Here is a 27,107-nt window from a genome sequence, read left to right on the forward strand (position 1 = left end):
GGTGTTTTGGGGATTTGGTGCTAAAACGCATAGCATCACTCGTCTGATTTTGTAAGCAGGCCGGTGAGCAATTTCTCCCACAAATAGAAACACCCCCTCCTCCCCCCCTCGACCCCTCTAGTACTCAATTCAATGAGAAAACCTCAAAACTAAAAGGATCACACTAAAGATTTCTGCTGTTATCTATTCATCCATTCAAACCATCTGTCTGTGTGAATTTGTGTTCAGATGCAGACAGCTTTAAATTCACAGGAACAATTCAGAATCAGTGGACGTCACAGTAATGCACGTCAAGAAACCCAATTCTGTGTGAACACAGTACCTCGAACCTGCATGGACATAAATCCCTGTACATGCAGCCATGCTTTCAATAGTTGCAAACCAATGGTAGAATCTGCACAAACAAAATATAGAACAACACACAATGTCTAACACTATTAGGTTTACATTTCTGCTACAATACATGATACTCTATTAATAAGCTCAGTTAGTAACTTTTGAAATACAGTATTTTTTATATGTACTAGGTAGCCTAACATGCCATTTTACAAAGCACAACATGGCATCCAGCCTTCTGACAAGAAAGTACTTTTTTAAATTCAAGTCAAATCTAGTGAGGTGAAAGGAAGAGAAAAAAAAGGGCAATATATTATTTAAACTGAGTCTGACTTTAACAACAGAAATAAATGTAAAACTGTGGTAGGAGTACTTTAAAAGCAGTCATAGGACCCACAAAAAAAATCATCTTTGCACATTTGAGCAGATAAGCTTTTTACTAGAGGCTGTCGTGTATCTTTAATTCAAATGGAGTTAAAAATTAAAACCAGCCAGTCAGGGAATAGAAATTGAATGTACCTGTAAATGGACAAAATGAATGTCTTTAGGGACTTCTTAATGCACTAATCTATGACTGCTGCAATAAGCACACTCTCCTCATGATTAGTAACAGCAATGGAGGGAAAGTGGGGTTGTATATTCATATTCATTCCTGTGTAAATGGGTACCTGCTTCGTGAAAAATTCAAATGCCTGGAAGGAAAATTAGGCCACACGTTTCCCTACATGTGTAACAGTTTTGCAGGGTTCAAAACTGCTTATCTAAAAGGTTAAAAGATCAAATGTAATGCTTTAAAATAATTAATAAACACATCTTTGATTAAATACCTGCCACTATTTGAGAGGCAATAAGGGGCACGTCACAACAAGAAGGAGGAAACAAAGGGCAAAGTCATCAGGCAAACAGCCGCAGAGGTGTTGACCAGATCTTCAAAACCAAGACCAAAGAAAGGAATGACTACCACTGGCTGCGCTGAGTGGCCACCGCCGCAAGTAACCATCATCTCTGGGTGCTGTCAAACATAGAACGTTCAAGTAAACTTGTCTCTCCACTTCATCAAACTCCCTCTGAAACATAGCACTCGATTTCTGTACATTTTATAGAGACTTTTTCCCAGACCTTACAATGTCAGGTAAACATGATTTCTACAAGTTTCTGCAATGATTTCTTGCATGATTTCTGCAATTGTTCTATTTTTAAAATTGCAATTGGCTGGCCACGTGCAAGTTAAATAATACACGAAAACACAGTTCTTGGGAAATTTAATCCTATTATGCAGCATTACTATTATGTATGGAAGAGCAGGGGATGAAGGAGCTACTCCGACACTTTTAAGAGTACCACTAAAGGCGGTTCTGCACGAGGGAACTCAAACAGGAGGGCAGAACATCCAGTATTTTTTTCGGAGTTCACTGCCTTGTTGTGTTATTCTTTCAGGAAAAAAAGTTCACGTTGAGGTTTTCTTCTAAAGTACCTCAACTGTGTTGTAATTTATCGAATATAAAAAGTCTTCCTGCTGCTATCACATAAGCTGAAGGCACAGGATTTTAATTTCTATAAATATGCAAATATTCAGGAACAGGAGGAGGTATGTGGGTCTGTGTGGAAGGTGGGGGTTGAGTTGGAGGGGTGGGAGGCAGAAGAAATCGTATTCACACCCAATGGGAGTTTGCACAAGAGGTTCTGCTCAAGAGGAACATTTTGAAAAGGAGAACGAAACGTCATTATGAGGGTAGTATTTTTCATTTCATATATGGCATCATAATAACAACTTAAGAAAGAAGTCATCTCATGCATTATCTTGTTCCCATTTATGTTAATGAAGACTTTCTTTCCTCTCCTCCACAAGAATTAATTGTGTGTGCATCAATCTTCATGAAAGCCCTGCATATTTAAATGATAAGCACAGGGTGTTAATGTTGCAATCTTGCCATCTCATTTTTTTTAAGATACTTTTTTGTAATCAGTAGCATCAAAGTATAAAACAGAAAATAAGCCTGCCACAAGTTAACCCTGGGCGATGTGAAAAACAAAATCTTGATTAAGATGCCACTTCTTAACGAAGGCATACTGTTTGTTGTTTAATTAAAACAAAACCTTGCTCGATCGATTTCTGAAACAATTTACAGTAGATTAACCAAAACTATGCAAAAACCAAAGGAAAGAGAGAAAAAAAGTATTTACATATGTGTACTGAGTAGGTGCTGGTTTATTAAAAAAATAATAAAAATAAACTCATTGCACTGCAAAATGCAGCACTATGGTTTATTATAATGGAATTGACTTAGCATCATATAAGGATTTATCAATCCCTATTAAAAATCCCTTTTAGTTAATCAGAACCTGCATTTAAATGGTAATGTATATTTATTATTTCCTGGAGAAGCCTTCTTGGAGTTGTAAATTATAATCTTTCAGAAATAAAGCCCAGAAGAAGAGGAGCATATTATCAAACATGAAGGCACAGTGGGATATACTTAATTTCCATCTTGAAGCCTAAACAAAGCACTAGAATTATTGGCAAATCTGCTGTATAAAATGAAACCAAAATGCTGGAAATGTTGTTTTAATAAAAAATAACATTTCAGTACATCAGACAGTAGGAAGAGAAGACTAGAATGCTATTAGATTTACTGAGTCAACAGTACAGATTTTATCTCTAGAGAAAAACGTCCAAAAAAGGACAATTTCATATTACTTCTGCATATTACTGCTCCAGACTTTTTCAATGACCAATAATCTCTCTATTAGCTTTTTAATCAATTCAATCAGTGTATTTTTACAGGAAATGTTTGTAGGGATTGTTGAGAACAACATTGGTAGAGGAACCCTTTAAAGTTGGGCTTCTGCTGTGAACCCATTTGATTTTCCTATAAGGTTATCAACTGAAACAAAATAAGCTACAAAAAATGGTGAGCACACATTATTTTGAGGTCCAAATTTAACTGTATAAACTAAGCTATCCATTTGGGGTTCAGTAGTACATCTTGACAATGGCTTGGATGCACTTGTGAACTTACCAGTGTACTCTTTCCCAGGCACGATTTAAACAGCTTCAGTTGCTTCAGTAATTCCACTCGATGGCACAAATAACACTGAATACCTCTGTCCTGGAAGTTTAAATATTTTATTAAAGATCTTTCACTTAATTTGACTTTGAAGGTGTCTGGGTGACAAATGCAAAAAGCTTGTACTATGCGTGCGGTCTCTCAGAAGTTAATTGTTTTCTTTCAGATTATACTGGCTTCGGGCGCTTAAAGCTAAAAAGCTAAAAACATAAAGCTGTACTTTGGATAGCAAGCACCATTCCTATAGGAAGTCTTTTCTGAAACGCTCACTTGTATCTCACTGCTGGTTTTGTGTCATAAGTGACAGCAGTATGTTGCTAAGAGGCTACAGGTAGGACTTTGCCTGCCAATGTCCCTACAGTGAGACCCTCACCACAGCAATGTTGGAGAGAACTCATTTGGATTTTCCACCCTGCTCACTGGAACACAACCTGCAAAGATAGTTTTATGTATTGCTGCAATCACAAATTGTATGATGTCATGGACCTAAGCACAGCATTCTCTGTAAAACCAAAGAAGGTATTGCCTTTGAGTGAAACTGGTCATACCAAGATTATCTACATTAAGAAAAACATCTGCTCTTAGGCACTGATACTATACAGTGAAGTCACTTTGGAATTGAACACACTGCCTAAAATGAATTCAAATCAGTCAAGCTTTGAAGAAACTAACAGAATACAAACTATTGCATATGCTGCATGTGTTCCATCTCAATGCATATTTACTTGTATATTTTCTTCCCAAAATTTAAAAGAATTCATAAAGTTTACAGGCAGGCTGTCAAAATTGCCTTAAAGGGCTTTTTTAAAGCCCTACAGGACATAATGAATACACCCACATAAGAGCTCACTTAACTAAGCTAATGAGTACATAGTAGAAGCACTAAAAGCACTTCATTTAAAAAAAATGGGAATACAAATTTTGAAAGTTATCAATAAAAGTAAATAATACACTATATTGACTTCTGAATGACATGTATAACTTGGAAGTGCTGAATGTTTTTCTTTTGGGACAACAAAGTGATTCCATTACACTCTTTACAGCGCACTACATTCCTTTCCTGTAAGTTAACTCTTAGCGCTGAAAAACTGTTCACACACTCGTCCTCTGAACTTTATGAAAGATGACATTTGTACACCAATTAAGAAGAAAAATGACCTAATTTAAAACTGACAATCTAATTAAACCCACAAAATGAGTCACGGCAAGTCAATGTCAGATTACATTAAAGGCAAAAAAGCTATCGATTTATGCCTTTAAAGTTTTCCTTTTAGCTAGGAATGACAGTGAACTAATTATAAAAGCCCTCTGTCAGATTACTCTGATTGTAGCCAAAGGAAAGGTGTGCACAAGTTTGTGACTGCTATTAATTTAATCTGAAAACAGACAAATAGCTAAAGCTTAGTGTGTCACACATAGTTACAGATTGCATGATTCTACTACACGAACCCAAAATATAGCTTCTTTTTAAGCATCTGCATTGGTTCTCCCATTTATAAACTATCAAGTTTTTCAAACCAGACACTGAACTGTACATAAAACCATTTCTGTTTCTCCATATCTCTTCTGAAATATAATATGCTCTGATAACAAGGTCCTGCTGGATTCAATGTGAAGGAACTATTTGAAAAATGCATAAAATCTATTCAGCTTTACGGTAGACACAGTAAACCTCAAATTAGAACTGGTCCCAAAACACATCCTCTACCATTCCTTGGATGAGTAAAGAGCCTTTACAATAATCTGAATAAATCCTCACATCCTTAGTAATCACTGTAGTTTTGCATACATCATCTCTTTAAAATTAAAGTGGATATATTCAGCAACTGTTTCTGTAGTTTTGCAAAATAGCAGCAATGTGGCTAATCTATAATTCAGGATCTCTTGAACTGAGAAAATCTTAGTTCCAGGACTGTTATAACTCAATGAAAACAAGAAACACCAGTTTTTTTTTTAATGCAAAACAATAACCAATATAGTTCCAGAACATCTGAGAGGGGAAGAGTTACATTGACAGCTACTGTATATGTGCTTGTAAAGCATGGGATACTATTTTGTGGAAAGACCTTTGTGTAAATGTTATCTGAACAAAGGTTGAAGCTCTATGTCTAAATGTTTAAATAAAGCACAAGGACAAACATCCATGTGACAGCGATCCAGAGCTAATCTCACTGGTCACTTTGATTATCAGATGATAAAAGCAACTAAAATCACAGACCGTCACTGTCAGCTTTGACCATGTGTTTTAATGGAGCTTTTGATCTAATAGATCATTAAACACTTATTAATAAGATAACATTTTCAGCTTCCTACCAGAAATAATTAAGTAGGTCACTGAATTTATTAGTCATCTTAGGTGAAACCAGTTTCATTGCCAGATGGCACCATGTCATATTGACTGGTGTGCTGTGAAAGGCTAAAAATCCCCAAGGTTGAAAATTAGACCCTATCTTTATACATACTTTATATTAAGAAATTCCTTTAGGATGATAGAATACATTAATATCATATCATAATAATAATTGCAGGCATATCAACACTATCTTTGAACTAATTGGACTAGCTGAGGTACAGACTTCAAAAAGGCAGCAATCAAGCAGAGTGCTAGTGCGCTAAAAAAACCTTCAGATACTTAGACTGTAATGACAAAAACACGGTAAAACTGAGGTCGACATTTCAAAGCAACAAATTATAGCTACTATTACAGATCAGTGGTACTATTAAAACACTGTCTTAATGGGAGAGATATAGAACTCCCATTGAATTCTAAATTAAGCCTTTATTCAAGAAGAGACAAGTTACTCTGGTCCCATGAAGATTAAAAAAAAATAGGACTGGATTGAATTGGTCTTGACACCAGAACATCTGTAATGCTCCCTTGATTATAGATGACAATAGATATGTTACTTTCCTTCATGAAGCTAGTTCTCTAGAATTCTCTCTTTCTAGTTCATGAATCTAGGAATGCTAATGTGGTTGTTTTGCTTCACTGATTAAAGGAGAAGTGGGTTGTTTAATTCTCATCCATAACCTGCTTCATCCCACTGCTCTAGGGTAACAGCAATAGAAAAAAGTCAGATTAACCCAGTAGGGATTTGATACTTTAGGGACCCTGTAATATATTTATGTAGCCGTGTCTCAATGAATGTATTTATCTTTCAATATTCCTTTATTACCCCTGTTTCTTTCTCCAATCCTCTGTACTAGAATATGACCAAAAGAGGACCAGAGATGAATACAAATATATACAAAGAGACAGATGGAATCGGACAAATAATGATGAAAAGGTCACAGTGTGTTTTGCGTCAGATGTAATAAAAGGTTATATTGCATCAAGGAAGACTACACATGCTAAATAAACATATACAAGAAATGAGAAGCACTGTCAGCTCTGACATTTGATTTTCTTGAAAACTTTGTTTTAAATTGAAGAGACTGTGATCCAAAGGGCAGCAAGACTTGTATTGGAAAAAATAAAATGTGGTCAAAATTGATTATCTACATTGTACACTAGCTCATTGGGGGTGCAGATAAAATGGTTTTCTTACAATTGCTCTGAGCCTATGAACGTCGCAGAGCACACATGAAATGAACAGGTCTAAAAAAACATTATACTTCATCCTACATCCTGTTACACAATTTTAAACATCTTATATCTGCAGTAATGCTGCTTTGATACAATGTTCTTGGACTCAGAAACACATTAAAGATTCCTGAAAGCACCAATTTCCGCTTCCGAAGTGCCTTGTTAGCTAATCAGCATCTTATCTCTGCCTGCTGCATTGTAACTCCTAAATATTGTTGGGTGTTGATTTGCATTTCTGCCTTACAAATGAAGCCAAATTAGTGCCTGGCATGTTTTCAGTGAATTTTAAACCCTGGCTTATTGCTCAAAATCCCCTTCTGGGGAATAGCAAGTACACTATCAAGAGTTAGCAGCAGTGCCCTTTCCAAGCCTAGCATACTTTACACTGTTTGGCATATATCAGTGTGAGTGTTTTAAAGCAGTTGACAGAAACAAGTGTTTGCAGACAGATGCTAAATCCATTGCACCCCTCAGGGAAAGCAGGTTCTAATGGCTACTCTAACCTCTGTAGACAGGAGGCTGACATCCAGTCCCGGCAGGAAACCAGGATATAAGCAAACAAAGATAATTGAGAATAGGAGCACCGGCTTTCTTATACACACAAAACAAATGAGCCAGACACAAAATTAAGTACAAATGAATGCTTAACTTTCAAACCCAACTAGGCCTTGTCACAAAACACTTTCCAGTACATAATAAACAGTACAACTTCAAATCCACATATTTTTCCACACATAAAGCAAGAAACCACTAAGCACTTCCACAATGATGCTTATCAGCAATTTTCATGAATATCTTTGCTACCAAGATGCACATTATTTCTTTACTTCCAACTTCAAGCCATAACGGGGTACTATTCCAATTATAGTAGGAACCCCATCAAACTTAAGCTCCACATTTGTCATTTAAATCAAAAAAGGCTCCCTCTAATGGTTAGACAGTTGTAGAACAGAACACATGCATTACTTATCTATTCATCAATTAAGAACTATACACATTTCAATGAAGTATATAAAAGCTTTACACATTTTGGTAAGAACATGGAGATCAAGAAGGTCTCCTTAAATAGGTCTCACTGATATTATACTAAACTATGTATGACATCGAATAAAAACGAGAAGCAATGTTTTTGCTGTGCCATCACTGCTTACAGCCACAGATTTCAATGGCCTCTCAAAACTATTTCTTGAAGCATAGCCATTAACACACACTGGGGCTGACCCCATTAGCGAAGTCTTTCGAATCACTTTGTATAACTCAGCGACCAACACCACTCCAACCTTTTTCTTCCCTGGGATATTTCCGGAAGTAGGGAAAAAAATGTTCGCTTTGGAAATAATTCTGCAACTACTCAAAGTACAAAGCACAGAGCCTATTGAAGCAAATACATAATGATGAATGTCTGCAAAGCATTTCAGAGAAAGAGAAGCAGGTGGAGAGGAATGTAGTAAATACCAGATTGTCACTTAAATGTATTCTCCTTCTTCAATGGCTCTGTAACTATTAGTACAGAAATACAGGAATGGTTTCTAATTCAGCAGAACACGAAAAAGGCGAATTCCGAACTCAGCCTCTTTATTTGGGATCAAAGAAAACTGTCTCCATATTTTTCAAACTGGTCCCTGCAAAGAACACCTATCTAAAATATTACTGTCCACTGTTTATATAATGAATAGACATTTCTTTGAAAATGATCCACTTCAGTACAGGGGACCTTTTCCCTTAATTACTAGAGCATAACAAAACTTCATATGAAAAAGCCAGATTGCTATATTAACTTACCTACTGCATGGACCCAAAGTGTACGTTTATGTGTGAATTAAGAGCATTAAAAGTTTAAGAACAGCGGTGACATCTATGAGGCCCCCAAAGCCATTCTCCAGGCGGTTTTGAGAAAATACCACTCAATGCTGCATTACCACCCACACAAGCCATTCTGCAACCCATTTAGAGAGAACATTCTCTAGATGAGCAGGTTTCCTATTTTTCCCGAGTCGTGAGCTCAAGTAAAGAATCATAAATCTTTCCCAGAAAACGACCGGTTCTCTTCTTCACGAAATACCTCATTTCTCTAACAAAATGTAACTTCACACCATGGCTTTACTGTCCTTAAATTAAAGTAAGAAAGCGCTCTTACCTTTAGAAGCTGTGTCGTTCAGCAGGTGCATGGAAGAGAATAGAAAATTAAGTTAGCGAGCCACTAAACTGATGTGAACATTACAACCTACTGAATTGAAAATTCTGCAATATACTTTATTTTATTCAGACTTGATTTGAATAAAATTAGTTTTAATCTGCTCTGATAAGAGACAAAAATAATGTACTATGACATATACTGTGTGGCCTTTGCTAAAACAGGACTTGTGAGTTTACAATAAGTTACTGTACTCAGTGCTCTCAAATCTTTATGAAAGTAAATTACACCTTTGAAGTCAATAATATCATTATCATTCTTCATTAGGCCATTATCTGATTACAAAATATTCATCATGGAAACTGTCTATTACCTTTTCATAAAAGTCAGTGTAATAACTTTATGCACACAATGTACTGGAAGACAGTACTGACATTCTGAGGCAGAATAATCATGTGACACTTCAAAAGATTTAGATATGGCCATTTAAAAAGGGGGTAAATGCAAACAAAGTAAACCCCAGACTGGGAACAAGAAAAACGAATACTTTGAAAACGTCAGAAAAAAATGGCTGCTGGCACAGCTTCCCTGCTATAAATTTTGATGCTGTAAATTTACAAGACCAAAGACATGTAAAGCAAAAATGAAAGAAAATGTATTCATAATGTGCATAATCCTTTAAGATGAAAACAAACTACAGCACTTTGTTTTCAAAAACTGCAGGTAACCAAGTCCATCGGTAGATCGGATGAACTGTGTGGGAGCTGGTATTACACACAAACAGATTTGGAAGGACCGATTCCACTACATTTCTATTGACACCCAGACTGGAGGGAGTTTGAGAATGCCCTGCTCTAAACCTATTAAATATTGTGTAGGCGGGGTCATAACATTCTCTGGAAGTGAAATACTGACATGCTGCTGAATGTAAAAAGGTCTGAGACTCAAACACTCACACTTGGTCTGAGATGAGAACGCCAAGGTGAGCTTGGCAAAGAGCTCATTGTTCTCAAAACGATCTTCCTTCACTTTGGTCCAGAAGCTGCTCTCCGAGAGATCCTCTACACCAATCTGAGGGAATACGAGTGGATAACTATACACAGAAGCCCTTCACATATCCAGTTCAAGACAAAATAAAAAAAGACATCACAAGCCTCTGTGTAACATCTGAGCCCAAAGCAATTATGTAAAGTGTGTCAACAGAAAAGTGCTTTTTTAAATTGAAATCTCACTAAAATGCGGGACGAGAATTTTCTTTAAATGGCAAAAAAACACAATGGCAAAGTACAAACATGTTAATTCTCTATCAGATCACAAAACTCTCCTATTGATGCAGTTTGGTTTCATTCCCTTCACTATTTTCCCTGTAGCTTCACTCCGTAATTAACATGCAAGTCAGCATTCATCAGTGCTCCATCATTCCTTCCGACACTCAAAGATGACAGGCATTTTAATCTGACATGCCAGTTGACAGATCTTGATTGTACCGTCGTTTTTACTTCTGAGGTGTATGCCAAAGCAAACTCAGGTTATCTGTCACACTCGACAGCCTCCTAAGAGTCCTGAAACCGTTCAATTCACATCAACTGCTCAGAAGGGTTAAATATGTTCCCCCTCCTAAGGATCATCATTGAATACTGTGAATACAATCCATGTAAAAATGTCTTTTTGGCTTAGTCTGTCACATGCAAACTGGGATTTAGCAATGGGATCCTGTTATGATAGAGAGTCTTCCTGTGTCATCTCTGAAAAAAATATTTTTGAAAATCTTTGTAAGAAAGGAGTAGTTCTTGTGCAAATTTTATAGCTGTCACACCATTAAGCTATTTTTCTTCCTTTTGTCCTTTCATTTTCTCATCAGAAATAAAGTGACTGAAAGGTAGTGACTTCCATGGATACCAACCTTTCATTACCCAGTGCACCAATGCAGAGAGAGAGAGAGAAAAAAAATGAGGCAGGGAAAAAAAATGTTAATTTAAATTACAAAAGAATGCTGTCCTTTCTAGCTGCAATCTAATTATCTTTCACTGGCGCAGTTAAAAGAAACGGGATTATTAAAAAGCAGTTTCTGTGACATCCTCGTCAAAGGCCTTTCACCACTCGGAAAATGAAAAGACTTAAATGAAAAAAGGAAAAGTATAAATGTTCATGAACTCCAGAGAAGCTATTAAACTGTAGCTTAAGGCTAAAAGGATAGAGTCAGTTTTGATGTTTTAACTATTACAGGCTAGCAAGCACATACTGCAGCTCAGCAGGTCTTTGGTGACTGCCATCCTACGGGTACCGAGTTGCAGTCCTTGCCAATGCTGGTGTTACAAAAATGTAATTTCAATGGATGAAGTGCTGGTAAGGAAAAGCGGCAGAGGAATTATTTTGCCAAGAATTCTGCAAGCCAAATGGAAAGGTGACATACCTTCACACCCCTTTACGACTTGGAAAACTGTTACTTTCAGCACAAAAACATGAGAAGGTCTACAAATGCAGGAAGGCTATTCTGCACGTCTTTCTTTGCTGCCAGAAGCTGATCCACGGACCTCATTCAGGCATTTCAGAAGCCAGGATGGCACCTTTGGCATCACAGTTTATTGCAGCCCTTTGTGTAAGAAAAGTGCCACCTGCTCTTTAAATATACCTCCCCTTAGTCTCTTTTTTGTGTCCTCTAGTTTATATTTTTCTGTTGCTTCTAAAGAAGTCCACTGGGCTGACCTAGTCAATGCCTTTGAAGATTCTGAATATTGGAATGAGGTCCCTTCACAGTCTTTTCTGTTCAAGACTAAAAAAGTTTTGGTTATTTTATTCTGTCAGTGTAGGACATAACCAAAGAGCCCAGGATCACACTGCTCTGGACTCCTTCTAAACCTTTTCTAGAATCTAGAATCAGATGACCAACACTGTATACAATATTTTAAATATGCATTTAATAGAACAATGTACAATTACTTATTCCTTTATTTAATTCTACACTTTAAACTATACGTCATATCACCCTGCATGCCTTTTAGTTACTTTCCACACTTACTTGTCACAATGAACTTTTTTTTATTTCCTCTGCTACTTCTACAGTATTTACTAAAACTTATATTTTGACATGACCTACAAACCAGACTAGCTTTACTAGAATTAAGATTGTTAATACAAATCAGTAAAAAAAGCCATTATAATACAGATCCTTGCCAAATCAAACTCAGGAGTACTCATCTGTATTCCTGCTATTTGATTTTAGATCCATTAATGAGATTCAAATTCATAACATCATAACTGCTGTAAAAAAAAAAAACTACCTTTTTAATTTCATATTAACTATGGAACATTAGCAATTGTTCAGTCGAGGCATACTAACCTATCTTGACTGACAGCAGAAAGTTTTGTTAAACATTTATAAATGTCAATCCTTTAGGAAAACTGGCAAAACACCATTAGCTCCTGAAGATGTATTGTTTTATTTGTTATTATTAGGTTTTTTTTATAGCTATAACATTTCTGTTTTTATTCATGCTAATATGACTTAATAAGGAACGTTTTTCCCTTTTCAGCTTGAAGCATGTTGTCCATTTCATCCCTCCATCAATATATTAGCCATTCACTTTCATCTAATGGTTTTCTATTGCTGGATATATTACGTGCCCACAGCACTTCACATCAACCTGCATAGTTCTGCAACTGTTGTAATACTGAAATATAACTAGTATTTTATCATCTATTGCAGTCCTCTTTTGTCTCTCCTGGCCTAATGGTATTACTTACAATTTATTACACTCAGTTTCTATAACCATGTTTTTTTCTGTTTTTATTCTATAAAAATTCTTCCCCCTTTTATTTTTCTTAACTGAATGAACCAATTCTTTTTATCCCTTGATACAGATAACTGATATGAGACTAATCTGTTCTGTGCATTATGCAGAATCTAGTAAAAATACTGCCATTCATTCTCTACCGATTCCATAATCTAACTTCTCCATTTTACCTCAAACACATTCGACTAAACCAAACCATTCAATCTTATTCCTTCATACTCTGTTTTCTTCAAACTGGAAACCTTTTTTTAAAATCTACATATACAGTTACTCTATCCTGATTGTTTGCCGGCTCTACCTTCTAAAAGAAAAACATGTATTGAAATTTTCTTACAAACTGAAAAAGAATGCAATAGTAAGCCATGTCTGCTAATTTCACAATCCGAGGGGGGTAAATTGAAGTCACTCACAATACCTTTTTATACATATATCCCTGATTTTGTAATATAAAACTACATTACAATGTATATCTGGTTTTGGTCATTTGTAACATACTTAACAATACACCTTGTACATATTTTTATAATTGTGACCCGTACAGATTCTAAAAGTCCGGATTCATCAAGATGAAGTCTGTATTTCTGATGTGTAGCGCTATGTCCACCTATTCCATATTTCCCCCAGTGCTGTATCCCTTACCATCACATTGTTAACTGCGGTTCGGTGAGTCCAATCACATTAGAGTGGCAAGCAAATACACACTGTAATCACTTTAAACGAACACTGTAGACACAAAAGAACTACATGCTATGGCTTACTGTGGGATACGGCAGAAATTCTCTTTCTTCTGCTGTTGGTACATACATTTACTCATGGCAAATTTGCACAACAAAAAGGAACGGAATATGAATGCAGGAATCTCTTGGGGACTTGACGACAAAGCTTAAAAAGCACTTATACGTATTTATCTTTATATTGAGAGCTGAAAATGAAATTTCCTGGTACGTACATGTACACACACACACACAGACACACACAACACCTTTGGGGGAAAGTCTGAGTCATTACAGGTGGCGAGAGTAGTGGCAGTTTCCTACCTTAGACCAGTTAGCCCTTCTGAGCGGCACCTCTGGCCTGTAGTCCTTCTTGGGGGCAAGGTCATATGGCAGAACAGGGGCAGACATGCCCCAGCCCCCAGGAGCAGGTGGTGGGGGGGGTGCGCCTGGCCCTAGGGGAGGGGGTGGGGGAATGCCAGGCCCGCCTGGCAAAGGAGGTGGCGGGGGAGGCATGCCCGGGCCACCAGGCAAAGGTGGAGGAGGGGGGGGCATGCCTGGGCCGCCAGGCAAAGGTGGAGGAGGGGGGGGCATGCATGCTTGACCTGGAAGAGGCGGAGGGGGAGGAGGTGGGGGGGGAACCATCCCAGTTTGTCCAGGAAGTGGGGGAGGTGGGGGGGGCAGGGGCATGCTCGCTTGCCCTGGCAACGGGGGAGGGGGTGGAGGGGGAGGAGCTAGCCCAGTCTGCCCAGGGAGGGGGGGGGCAGGGGGAGGAGGTGGCACCCCACTTTGAGTGGGCAGGGGGGGAGGCGGAGGGGGCGCTGGGACAGGCACTGTGATGACCTTGGTCTTCGCCTCCTTCAGCTCTTCGGCCAGCTTGTCAATCTGTGAATGGAAAGCACGTGTAAGAAATCAGATGAAGAGTCGGCACCGACAGCAGCTGTCAGTCTTGTGCATCAGATTCTATCAGTCTGGAAGTACCCCCAACAACTTAACCTTTATCACACAAAACTGCCAAGTACAAGAGAATACAACCGCAGCAGACTTCCTATATTCAGCTATCAGAATCAGAATAATATCAGGGAAAAAAATCTCAATTCTGGGCTTTCAAGAATACCTCTTAAAAACGAAACCAAAAACACCCTATCAAAAGGTGTAATGCAAGAATTGGTTACAAATATTTTATTCAGGCACCTGCAATGTGAATCGGCACCCATCAAAATGTATCCTTATCTTCCGATATTTCATAATAGTTCCCTAATGTCCAAGCTTAACCCTACCATTGCATATTGTTTGCCATATTTTGGCAAAACGCCAACATTATGATCGTAAAGATATTCCATTATTTACACATGTATGTGCATAAACATCAGTGGACACCTGGACAGTCTAAATGAAATAGAACTTCAATATTTAACCAGCAGCAATATTTAATCTCTTAATCTGAATATTTTCCATTCTAAATACCCCCTTTGTTGATGTAAGCTGCACATACTGTACACTTACTATCATACTTAACAGTGTGCAACTTGCCAATTCGTTTGTTCAAAAGGAATGAAATGTAACTCTGGGATTTCTAATGAGGCATCTCCAAAAACACAATATTACAGTGCTGGTATCCATGAACACAGGCTTCAGAAAGTGAAAAGGCCAACATGGTATGTACTGTACCTCAAAGGACTACTGGGGATGATCAGAGTGCACCAGAGTTAAGCAGCTCACCAAGATGAAATCAGGAGATTCAATCTACATACACATATGAAGCTTTGCTTGAAATTCAAACACTCTTATCTAACATAAGTGTTTTTCAGCAATTGGGCATTGCCTCAGTGATATGTAGTAACAGTTTATTCCATAGTGCAGTGGAAACCATCAACTGTAGATTAGTTTACTTTCCATTTCTGTTCATTTCTGGAAAGAAGATAAAATCTACCTTTTCCTTAAGGTCATTAATTTCATTCAGCAGGGTCTTATTCTCATTTTCTTTCTCTTGCTTCTCAGATCCTAACAAGTCTTTTTCCTTGTTCAGCTCCTGAACCTTTAACTCAAAATCATTCTCCAGCTTCTTCAACTCAACCTGGAGTTCATGTCGGGCAGTGAGCTCTGCATCAAGCTAAGAAAGACAAAGCGAATAATTAGCTCATGACTATCTCAGAAAAATCCCTGTCCACACAGTATAGTATACATCAAGTTTTTTAGCTTGTTTGAACTTCTAAGCCTGGCAAGCATTTAGTTCTATCTTAATGATGAGCCCAAACAGTTCAAATGCAATTTACTTCAATCAGTTCCACAAAAGTGAAATAACTTTATGTATGTCTACTTATGAAAATAGTGCATCTGAATGAATACAGTTAAATTAATGGCACTCGCAGATCCAAGACACTATGAGGTCTCATATCTCTTTTTAAAAGCATTGCAATTAACCCCCCGTCTTCAGTTTCAGTCTATGGTGTAACAGTGGGGGGTCTCGGCTAAAATCAGACATCTCCTCTCGTAATATTAACCGGGCACATTTTATTGAAATTCAAACAGTTTACAAGTTAATTAATTTTGCATATGCCCACAAATATAACAAATGAACCTATGCTCAGACATTGCCAGAATTAAACATTACAGATTTTCATGATACGACATGTCCTGGTGTATTCACAGTATGCTAGAATGATCCAATGTACATTCATTTTTTACTTCTTTATTTAACTAGATAAGTAAACTGAGGACAAAGTCTCATTTACAGTGACAAATCACAGAGCAACTACGTATAAATCAGCATTTAATGGAACAATCTGAGAGAAGTAACTTGTTCAAGGGGACAACAGCAGCCCAGAATCCTAACCACCAGTCCCCACTGTTACTCCAAATGTACAGGAGATGGAAATTCACATAGTTCTGACTCGCAGTACAGAAACATAATGACTTCTGATATACTGCATAAAAATATCCCTGTGTGAGAATGAGAGAGCAAAAAATATATATAAATATATAAACACGCACATCTACAATGTTTCAGTGACTTTGACAGCAGTCTAATTATATCCCAAGTCACAAATTTAATTATCCCCTATCAGGCAGGACCAACGGAAGGTCAGATTATCACTATAATCAGAGTGAGAAATGCTGGCTGGTAATGAAATTTCAGGGGGCTTGCCCGTGCGTCAGTGCTCTTGCCCATCTTTGCAACTGCTGACAGCTGAATTATTTTTTAAATTAAAAAAGGAGAAGGGGGGGGGGGAGAGTAAACACGCGCCTTGCAATCTCCCGATAAGGGTCAACCCCTTTCTTTCCCGGGGAGCTATTAAAAGGTGGCTGGGCCTGGGTAGAAAAAGAGGTGCAGAGATGCTACCGGCTATGCGACAGTCTCCTTATTAAAGGCACAGGCTGCTGACACCACCAGGGACAGAAACGGGCTGGGGGAGGGAGCACAGGCAGCCTGTCGCTCAAAGAAACGGGGAATGGAAAACCTCAGGTATAATCAGAACAAACAGTCACAGTGCAGGCACGGCCTTTTGATTTCTTCTCTTCTCTTTTCCCAGTTAAGCGACAACGCATGGGAGACACATGCTTCCGCGCGGATGCTCCCACCAGGCGAATATGATTTAACATCGGCTGCCGTGACACAAAAAACGAACCCTCATGCCCAAAAACAACCACCCTGCCTGTTTTGGGAAGCACAGAGCTGCCAAAACAAGTTCTGGAGGGAGGGGGGTTAGGGAAAAACACTCTGGTCTCCTAAAACCAAGAAAGCCTTTCAATAAAGTGATGTCGAGCAGCATATCAGAACATGCACGTGAAGCCAGAGGGAAGCAAAACGTCCTCTTGACCGATAATGGAGTGTAATGGGATAACAGTCTGCTCTAAACACAGCATTGTCAACTGTGAAAAAGCAGGAACTGGCAAAGGCATGTCAGAAAATTCTAAGCTGTTGGACGGAAGAAGAAAATTGTAGCTCTGGACCAAAGTGGCTACGCAGAACTAACCAAGCATGCAGGAGAACTGTACTGCAAAATGTTTTTTTCCCCACGTCAGGGAGACGGTTCCGTAATGAAACGGACAACTTTTATTTGGAAGCTGTTAACAATGACCTTTACACATGAAGGGCAATTCTGAACGAACAGATAATTAGGATCAATTTGTGCTGTTTTTTTTTTTTTTGGAAAAAAACTTAGTTCTCTAGTCAGAGAGCTATACCTTCTTCTCCAGTTCACTTGCTTTTGCTTCACTCATCTCTACTTTGGTCTGGTCAAGCATGTTATCTGTGAAAATAAAAAAGGTGAATTAAGTGATGACAAAATCAGATGTATACATGGAAATGGAGGCTATAAAAAAATGGAGGTGTCACTAAAAGCAAGTACTATAATATTAGATTATTTTATAGTAGCAACTGGCAACAGAAGCAGTCCCCAAAAATTAACTGATATTCCCACTGGTATGTTCTCAATAATTTCAGTGCAATTTAAGGAATTAAACTCTCAGATGGAATAAAAACGAGTTATATCACATAGACTGGTATTCACACATAATATGTTAATTAGGATTTTACATTTTTAAAGAAGTGAAAAGAACATTTAAATGGAAACATTTTATTTAACAATATTACAGATATTTTGGTAACATTACATTTCAGTTGCACTGGGAAGTTGTATTTCTGAGCATATAACACAACTTAACGTCCATATTTCAATGCACAGTTTGCTTAATGAATCATGCAGTGGTTCCCAAAGTTAACTTTATAGAAAGTTCCCAGAAAAACTTTTAACCCCTTTCCCTAAAGAAAGGAGCACAGACGCACAACATTGCTTCAAGCAGTACAGCTACCATGTCTGCTTCTAGTGTGGCTACAACCAGAGCGAAGCTGTCAAGGTAAACTTGCAGGATCAAGTGTGATTTGCCAATAGACATCCATTAGGAGTAGCTACAAGGCTGAAGAACCTGCCGGCAATGGCTATAGGAAAAATCTCCCTAAAAATAACTGGGGATGGTAAGCACTGGTGGCACCCCAATAGCTGATGAGTTTAATTTTACATCTGAACTACTTGGGGTCTTAAAGAACTTAATTGTGCTATATTTTAATTTACAAATAGTACAGGCCATTCCCCTGACTAAAGAATATGCACAGGGAGAGATGCCAATATACTCTGAAAAAACACATTATTCAGATTTGTCCTTCTGCATTTATTTTGCATCTTGTAACATCTGTTTGCTTCCCTGCAGCGATGCCATTCTACCCTCTCTGTTGAGGGAAGGCTAAAAATGTAGGTTAGCAATATGAAGCTTACACTTTATATAAATGATTAACAGGAAGCTGGACCTTGTTCAACCAGGCCAACAAAAACGTGCTTCTCTCTCTCCCCACCACAAACTGGATTATCGCGCCTTTGCTTTCCTTTATTGAAACTGGTTGGTAGAAAAACTTAACCCTCCACTTCAAGTACAAAAACAAAGCACCGAGTGACAAATGCTCCACTGTTTTGTTTGTTAAAAAGGTGTATTGCTTCGTTGTTTGTATTTTCTCTGTTGCTTTTCTTGTTTGTGTTTGTTAGTCAAGCTCATTTTTCAGGTGCCAAGAGTTAGGCATTTCCCCCCACAGATATTTAAGCACATGTGATTTGTTCAAGCAAATGCACAGCATGGCATGGTGCAGTACACAAAGTATGCCTAATGACTCACTCGCAGCAGATTGTGTTTACCATAATTTAATGCATCGCTTAAAGGCTTTGATCTGACCACTTTTGGGCTACACCAGAGGCAGCTGTTTCCTGACTCAGACCCAGAATGGCATCTTGATAAAGAACTTCAAGAGCCAGTTTAATCAAGAAGATGGCAACAAAACAATTTTGTCTTAAAAAAAAAAACATTGATGCAACAGTATGGTGGAGGAGCTCTCAGCTCACTCTGGGCACACTTTTCAGGCTTTAATTTAACGTCTGTTATCCACCTACTGATAATATTTAGAATACTGACAGTTTCAAATGCAGTGCCAATTTTACTTTTATGCAAAATACTTGTATGTGCACAGTACACATGCATTGAAAATATATTGTATAAACTTTTTGGAATAATTCAATTAAACGTAATGGGATACAGGACATACGGTCCTATAGCTTAAATCAAAATCTATAGGGGTGCCATTAGGAAACGTTTATTAGTAACAGATTTCTACGTATTTCTTGCTTTTTATATTTGTGCATTTTGAATGTGATCTCAATGTTATTGATTGGCATTGAATGCCACATTGACCACTCTAATGTTCTGTAGATTCCTAAATGTGGAATAGGAACATTAGGAATAAAAGTAGGAATAGGCCTTACCAATCAATCCATCAACATCAAGATTAAACTTTTTACATTTGAAGTCAGGATCAGCACCATTTTTGTGCAACACAATCTGACCAATGCATTCATCTGCGAGCTTGTAGTATAGAGGTCTGAAAGAGAAGGAAAACAAATCATTGCTTGAACAAAAGTAAATGAATCAGTTATTCAGTAACAGCATGTTTAAAATAAATGACAAATATTTTTTGTGACCAACTTCCTTGTACTTTATTTTTCGCCACCCACCTACATGAATCTGCACCAAAAAGAAACTGATGTAATTAACAAATATTTGGTATAGGAAGGGATAAAAGTACAGTGGTTGAGTAATGTTCTCTAAGTGAACATTAATCTGAGTGGTAAAATCGGCAATTCTGACGATGACAGGTAAAAATTAGAAAGCCTGCAGGTTTTTAATCTGGGGACATCTAGTGCGAGAGAACCCATTCAGAGAAATGTAACTGCTGGTTATTTCTCATTTTTCTGTCCTGTACAAAAGTAATAAAAAAAACTTTTTTCGTTTTTCTGTGTTGCAGGAAGATATTTCTTTTGTGAAGCAAGACTGACATCTAGTGGCCTTAATAATAATACGAACTTTAGCTGGATTTGGTAAACCACTACTTAAAAACATAACTTTTCATATGCAGAAGACATACTCTTTTTTCACAGGCCTAAACCAAAGTCTTACACTTACATAACGTACAAACATAGTTCTAAATCGTCTGTCCTATATAGAAACAGACTGTATAAGGTAATGCCTAAAGGATCAGAGTCATCATGTTACTCCTTGTTGTTGCACATTGCAGCATTTGACTGACACCAACCCAGAGCATTACCTAGTACACTACAAACCATCAAGGCTTCACAACCTTGCTAACATACCAAGGATTCCATCCTAGGTAATCAAAAAAATCTGGCAACTGTGGAAATGCATAGCTTAGTATGAGCTTTGAATACTAAACAGACTGCATCAATTTGCTTGATCTATCCATTTATTGCTAGGAAAAAGCAATTTCTGGGATTATGCACATTTTATCAGACAAATCCTTCTGCATTCAATGACACTGCCCCTCTTGATATGATTATACTGCAGGAAAAAATACCTAAAATGAGCATACAATTTATTCCCTATTCATGTTTTGTGATTGAGCTGCCATAATTTTCATATCCACCTCCTTACAAAATATAGCACAGCTGCATTATGTTGCTCTTGATGTTTTTGTGTATGGGGTGGGGGCAGGGCTTTGACTTTTACTCATTATTTGTTCAGTCTAGCAACATGAACATTCCTAAATCTAGCAAATAATTTCCAATGCACTTCAAAACTGACAGACTGATGAGGATAATAAAAACTTAGTAATTAAGTCATAAGTATATTGACCTTTATTTTTTTTCATCACATTCATTTTAATCTTCATTTCAATGTGTTGAATGCCAGCTCTTGGCTCTAACCAAGATGCAAACAGTTAATACCATATTCTTTCTCCATCTCGCTGTATTTCCTGCCTCTAATTTCTCAGATGTTTCGTCTCTCTGCACTCTATTAGGGCCAGTCCTATTGTGTGATGGAGTATTACCTCAGGGGTAATGGAATCGCTATGGTAAAATCACTCACTCACTCTTTTTCCATCTCCATTCACTGCAAACCCATTAAACAGACCTGCAATTCACTCTGGCTCTCTGGAAAGCTTCAATAAAGGTTTCCAAATGAAAAAGTGCACAAAGTGGCTCCCACATTTAACCCATTTATCACACAGTACCGCAGACAATCCTTCCCCAAAATTAAAAGGAGCAGGTCTAATTTCCAAAGTGTCCGAGAAGCCTGGACAACTGACATTTCAAAGTCATTTGTATCCTTCAGTGTCTCCAAGTGTGTGTGTGTGTGCCTGCCCTTAGTTGAATTCTCAACAAAATGTGAAGTTAATGACTTAATGACAGTCTGTGATGTACAAGGCAGAGAGACTCACCTAGGTACTGCATGGAAACTAGGAGGAAATGATAATCAACTATACAGATTGAAATTTCTAAAAATATTTCTCACATTTCAATAAGTCATGTAGCAAATATTGAAGAGGTTTAATCAGTATTTTAAAGTAAGATTTTAGGATTTTCCCTTCAACAAAAATATCTTAGATTCCAGAACCTTTTGGAATAGCTTTGCTGATAAGTAATTTGAAGCAGACATCAGCCTAGTTTCTTCTCTCCCGTAATAAACAGAACCATGAAAGGGGTGTATTAATGAGCACGAAGACCATCTGACGAAAAGGTTCCCAGACAAGGCGTGAATGCGCCCTTCTTTGTTGATGCGCCTCCAAATGGCAGATGCAGATACTAAGTAAACAGGAGGTCTATTCTTACCAGTTAAGAGGACAGTTCTTTAAGTGGACAAAGTATGGAAGCAGATGTATTTTACTCCTGTTCGGATATGACAATCACTTTTTCACTCTATGTAACCACAACAGGGGGGATTTAAGGGTGTAATTTAATGGTGTATAGACACACCACACACCCCTTAACATCAGTAGCATAGGAGGACTGTGTTGTTAGAAAGAAAAAACCTCCACAGTTAAGAGATCTAATTCAACCTGAACTCACGCTGACAGCATATCTATTGATGGACATTAATTAAAGAGCAGGAAGATGGAGGGATGGGACTGTAGAGATGGGCAAAGAAAAGAGCTCAATGTCCCACTGAGAATCACAGAGACTGCCTGACATAATATCAAAGTGAAGACGGATATGAGAGTTGAAGTAAAACTGAAAATTGGTCACAACCCAGCAAGAAGTGAAAGTCAATACTGCCAATTGATAGATTTGATGAAACTTAGTTAATTATGCTTTTTTTGCATTCCCACTGCAGTCTTCATATACTGTATTGATCATCAAAAAGCAACTTATAGATTGTAAGTTTTCACAAAGGTACCAGGGAATTTATAGTCCTTCTTGTAGCAGGTACACTGACAATTAATTGATCAGATTTGATGGATAAATTCATTCTGCTGATTAAAATCTGTGATCAACATAGGTGATTAGCAGGGAGTGTAAAATATAAGTCACGGACTAGAAGCGTGTGTGGCCACTTCTGAAATTTATGTAAGCTGTTTATCTACTACACAGACACCGTCTTGTGAGATTGTCTTCCTTTCCACTTGTACCTTTTGGATAAGCATGTGCCTTCTCAATGGTGTCTGCAATCCTTAGATGACAGAATGCACCCACAGGAAAGGCAGCAAGTGAGATCGAAGAGCTTGATCAATCACACTGGTATAATGATGTGTCATTCTTGGAGAGGTGTCATAAATTGTGATCTCCCAAATCACTGACAGACTGACTAGCATCTAGAAACTGCTGACTGTGAGCACCCCAGACAACAAGTGAAAGTGTCCAAACTTAGGAAGGAACCAAAATGCTCTGAGAATAAACAAATGACAGAAATATGTTTTTGTGTTTGAGACCAGACTGTGTTCTTCTTTCTTGATTTTCACAAGGCTTTACATTCACCAGATTTAATCACCACTTCTCCTGTTCCTAATTAACTATAGCTAATGAGGTGATTTATGCACAATGTTTATGCAGCCAAGCCACTCAAGTGGCTGGTCAGTTAAGAAAAATCTATCAAAATGAAACAAAAACATTTAATCAATATCCAAAGTCTGTACACTTTACTCTAAAATTAAACAAGACTTATAAGTTACTATTGATGCTCAGTATATACTTCAGGCTTGGAAAGCTAGATGTTTTGAGACCAAATCTTTAAAACACTAAAATAGGAGGAGAAAGGCCAATACACTGTTATCCCCCTCTTAAGTAAAAAAAAGCCTGAAATCATTCCATCCGCTTGCAGAATATAAAATTGGTATGCAACAAAAAATAATCTAAGTGCTCTTGCAATAGAAGAGGTAACTTCTCTAAACTATAAAAACTCACTATTTACCAGGCCTTGTACAATACAGTAAAAGCAATATAGTAATCAAGACAGGAATGCACACATTCATATTTCATGATTAAAATGAAGGTTTCCTCTTTCCTCCCATCTCAACCACTTGATATGCATATCTTTATAAATTAAACAAAGCACATTGTTACTCATTATAAGTCATTTAAGCAACTGTAATTCACTAAGGCTGTGTTCTCATTTCAAGTGAATGCCTCGGGCATAATTCTTAATTTGATGACAATCAATCAAACATACGAATGTGAAGAAAAGCTTCTATTAGATTCAATAGTGATGAATTCAGTATCAAGGAAAGTGGTTTTCTTTGTTACTGATTTTGTAAACCTCATAGTTCTATACAAATGACTGCAGACCTTTTTGGCAAAGATGCTATCCCATCCCGATTCCTTAATTTATTTGGACATTTTATTATTCTGAATAGTTTTCAGGAATAAAATGACATTCTGGATCTCATGTACAAACTGGGAAAAAAATTAAATGAACAAAAAACAAAGTAACTATTTTGTACACAGATAAAATATCCAATTTTATTCTGAATACCCCCTCTTGAGTTTTCACTCTGAAAAATACTGTTTTTTGTTCTGTAAATTGTACTTCAATATTTCAGAAAACAAGGAGGAGTAAAATGGAGGGGAAAAGCACCTTGTTCTGATGTCAGAAAGGACGTAACATTGTTATCATATGCAACAATTCAGTCAGCACTGCTAGTTTCACTCTAGAAAGATAGGGAATTTATTGTTTCTCACAGTTCTTACCTAACTGAGTAATCATTGCGGATGAGCAGCAGGTGTTGTAGAATTGACAGGAAGTGAGGCTCTGCTTTTGAATCTTTTACCGTGTTCATCAGGATCTGGAAAATCTCAGCCACGTCAGTGAACCAGTAGTTAAGGACATTTAGCGAAGAAAAACAAAATGTATAGTAACACCATGAAATTGACCAAAAATTGACCAAACAGTACTGAGTAGAAGTCTGGCTGCCACCCTTCATTTTTTAGAAATGATTTCAATTAAAGTCACACTTACCCAAAGAAATGACCTTTATCTACAATATACATGTTTTCGGTTTTTGGAAATGCTTCATACAAAGTGGGCTTTGTTTAGAGAAAATTGGAAAAACAAAACCATTCATGTAAAATAAAAATGCTTATCTGCTGTTACCATGGTCTTTCACTACAGTGTAAGCTACATAAGATCAAAAAGAAAAAAAGTGTGCTTCCTAATGTAAAACATGTCCTTTTCTGAAATATTATCCAAATGTTCCCCATGAATATTTAAGCATGACCATGGAAAAATCAGCCTACGCTTTCTCCATAATTCCATCTTTTTGTTGATTGCCAATATGACAGACTGTCGAGGACAAGGCATTCAGCAGAGCTGCTACAGCTGGGAGAGGAGAGAGCCAAAAGGGAATAATAGTCCAATCAGAGATCCTTTGTGCTGATGAATACCTGCCTGTCATGAAATAAATGTGCTTTTTTCCCCCCACATGTAAAAATGATCAGCATGAAAATAATTTAGATTGAGTAATCAGGAGGAACAGTTGTATTTAAAAACAAATGCATGGAAGCCTTCTCTTTTACTTACAGATGGTCACTGTCCATGCCAAGTTCTTTTCATAGCTATACTGAGAATATATTTTTTTACTCCTATTCCAAAAGGCTGGCTTGGTCGAAGACATTTTTTAAAACATGATAGTGTAATTAAAATAAGTAATATGTGTAAAAATGAAGAATACATTTGTGAAGACTCAGGAACAGGTAATGGCAGAATGGCGCCCTCTAGCACATTCTGAAATATTTCATAGGTTTTTTTTAAAGCAAGCTCAATCAATGATCACTGGGTTTTTATTTGTGCATTATTAGCTTTAAAAGAACGGTTTTCTGAAATAAACCATATTTTAAAATAAGCCTTATTTAACTGTTAAAATCTATACCAATATATTTGTAAATCACAGTGCAGTACTATGAAGTAGACCAATTTAGGACTTTTACAGATAAATATAGCTTTCTTACTGAGGGGGTCAAGCAAAATGTGACGTCTGTATTATAAATCGACCATCTTATTCTAAAAAAAAATAAAAAATGTTTTATATTTTATTTTTTGTGGGAGGGTCTGAAAATGAGCTAAGCTTACAAAAACTGACAAGATTGAAAAAAAACGAAGACTGTTTTGCTCCTATTTAAAACACATTAGCATTGTGATCTGGCTTTAACTACTAGCAGATGTAGATGAAAACTGCAATTTATCTGATTCACGATTTATACCATTTATTGTTATAAAATTATGACCTAATAATATCAGCTAATCTGATAATTCCTCTTATGCATTTATATCGAGTCATTATGACCAAAATTGACCAGAATAACATACATATGGGTTAACCCAGGAATTTAAAGTGTTTTTTACTCTCAAATCTCCACTAAATTGCCAATATATGTTCTGGGAGCCACCTGGTGGCTAAATGTATAAATGCAGAAAACATGTAAAGATAAAAAAGCAAAAGTAGAAGCAAATTAAAACAAGGGCCAATTACATAAAGCAATGCTAACTAAATAAATGGAATCCAGAAATTACAAAAAATATTTAAGGTTTACTTCTTCCATTTACAGGCTCAATTACAGGGTTATTGACCCTGAACTTAAAGTGGAAAAAATGCACAAAAATAGGGTGGTGTTAGGATGGTGGGAAAAGTTAAGACAAAAGATTTTAAGCATACTGTTCTGTGTGCTCTCGTGGCAAGTTCTGTCTGCTGAAAATGTTGTTGTAACCCTACAGTACCTGAGACAGCACCTGGAAACTACCAAGTGATTTTCTCTCATAATCTGTAGGTTTAACCATAGTTAAAAGGGTTTTTCTGTAATAGAAATGTTAAGTGAAATCTCTAAAGAAAGTTGGACTTCAAGCATATCTCCCCAGACAATTTATTCTACTGAATGCCCACATGATGTACTGCAGCTTGCCACAGTAAATGGAGAAAAAGGATATTCCATCTCAATTCGGACATCTTCCAATCTGGCACGGAGATCTTCGGAGTCATCCTCCGCAAGATCATTAAACACAATCAGCTGCACTTTCAGCTCCTCATTCTCAATCAAATGAGCTTCCTTGTTTTAAGAAAAAAAACAAGTGTCAGTTTACAATCTTACATGTAATCATTCAGAATAGCTAAACGACATTGCTCATTAAAATGCTGTTTGAATAATAGCATTG

General features: G+C 37.3%; 1 protein-coding gene across 2 annotated transcripts in view; it reads right to left on the minus strand.

Annotated features, from left to right (window-relative positions):
- Positions 1-9,913: 9,913 nt before the first annotated feature.
- Positions 9,914-27,107, minus strand: part of LOC148650543 (protein diaphanous homolog 1-like) — a 49,954-nt gene continuing 32,760 nt past the window's right edge. For both annotated transcript variants that reach the window (XM_088604490.1, XM_088604489.1), the window contains 7 exons: positions 26,883-27,001; positions 24,653-24,769; positions 19,940-20,055; positions 17,820-17,884; positions 15,565-15,744; positions 13,956-14,516; positions 9,914-10,195 (listed from right to left, as the gene is read on the minus strand). In XM_088604490.1, the coding sequence (XP_088460616.1) occupies positions 9,929-10,195; positions 13,956-14,516; positions 15,565-15,744; positions 17,820-17,884; positions 19,940-20,055; positions 24,653-24,769; positions 26,883-27,001 (1,425 nt within the window). In that variant the 3' untranslated portion in view covers positions 9,914-9,928. The remainder of the gene's footprint in view (positions 10,196-13,955; positions 14,517-15,564; positions 15,745-17,819; positions 17,885-19,939; positions 20,056-24,652; positions 24,770-26,882; positions 27,002-27,107) is intronic.

This window comes from Lepisosteus platostomus, chromosome 13, assembly GCF_059453375.1.
Source record: "Lepisosteus platostomus isolate fLepPlt1 chromosome 13, fLepPlt1.hap1, whole genome shotgun sequence".
Taxonomy (NCBI): domain Eukaryota; kingdom Metazoa; phylum Chordata; class Actinopteri; order Semionotiformes; family Lepisosteidae; genus Lepisosteus; species Lepisosteus platostomus.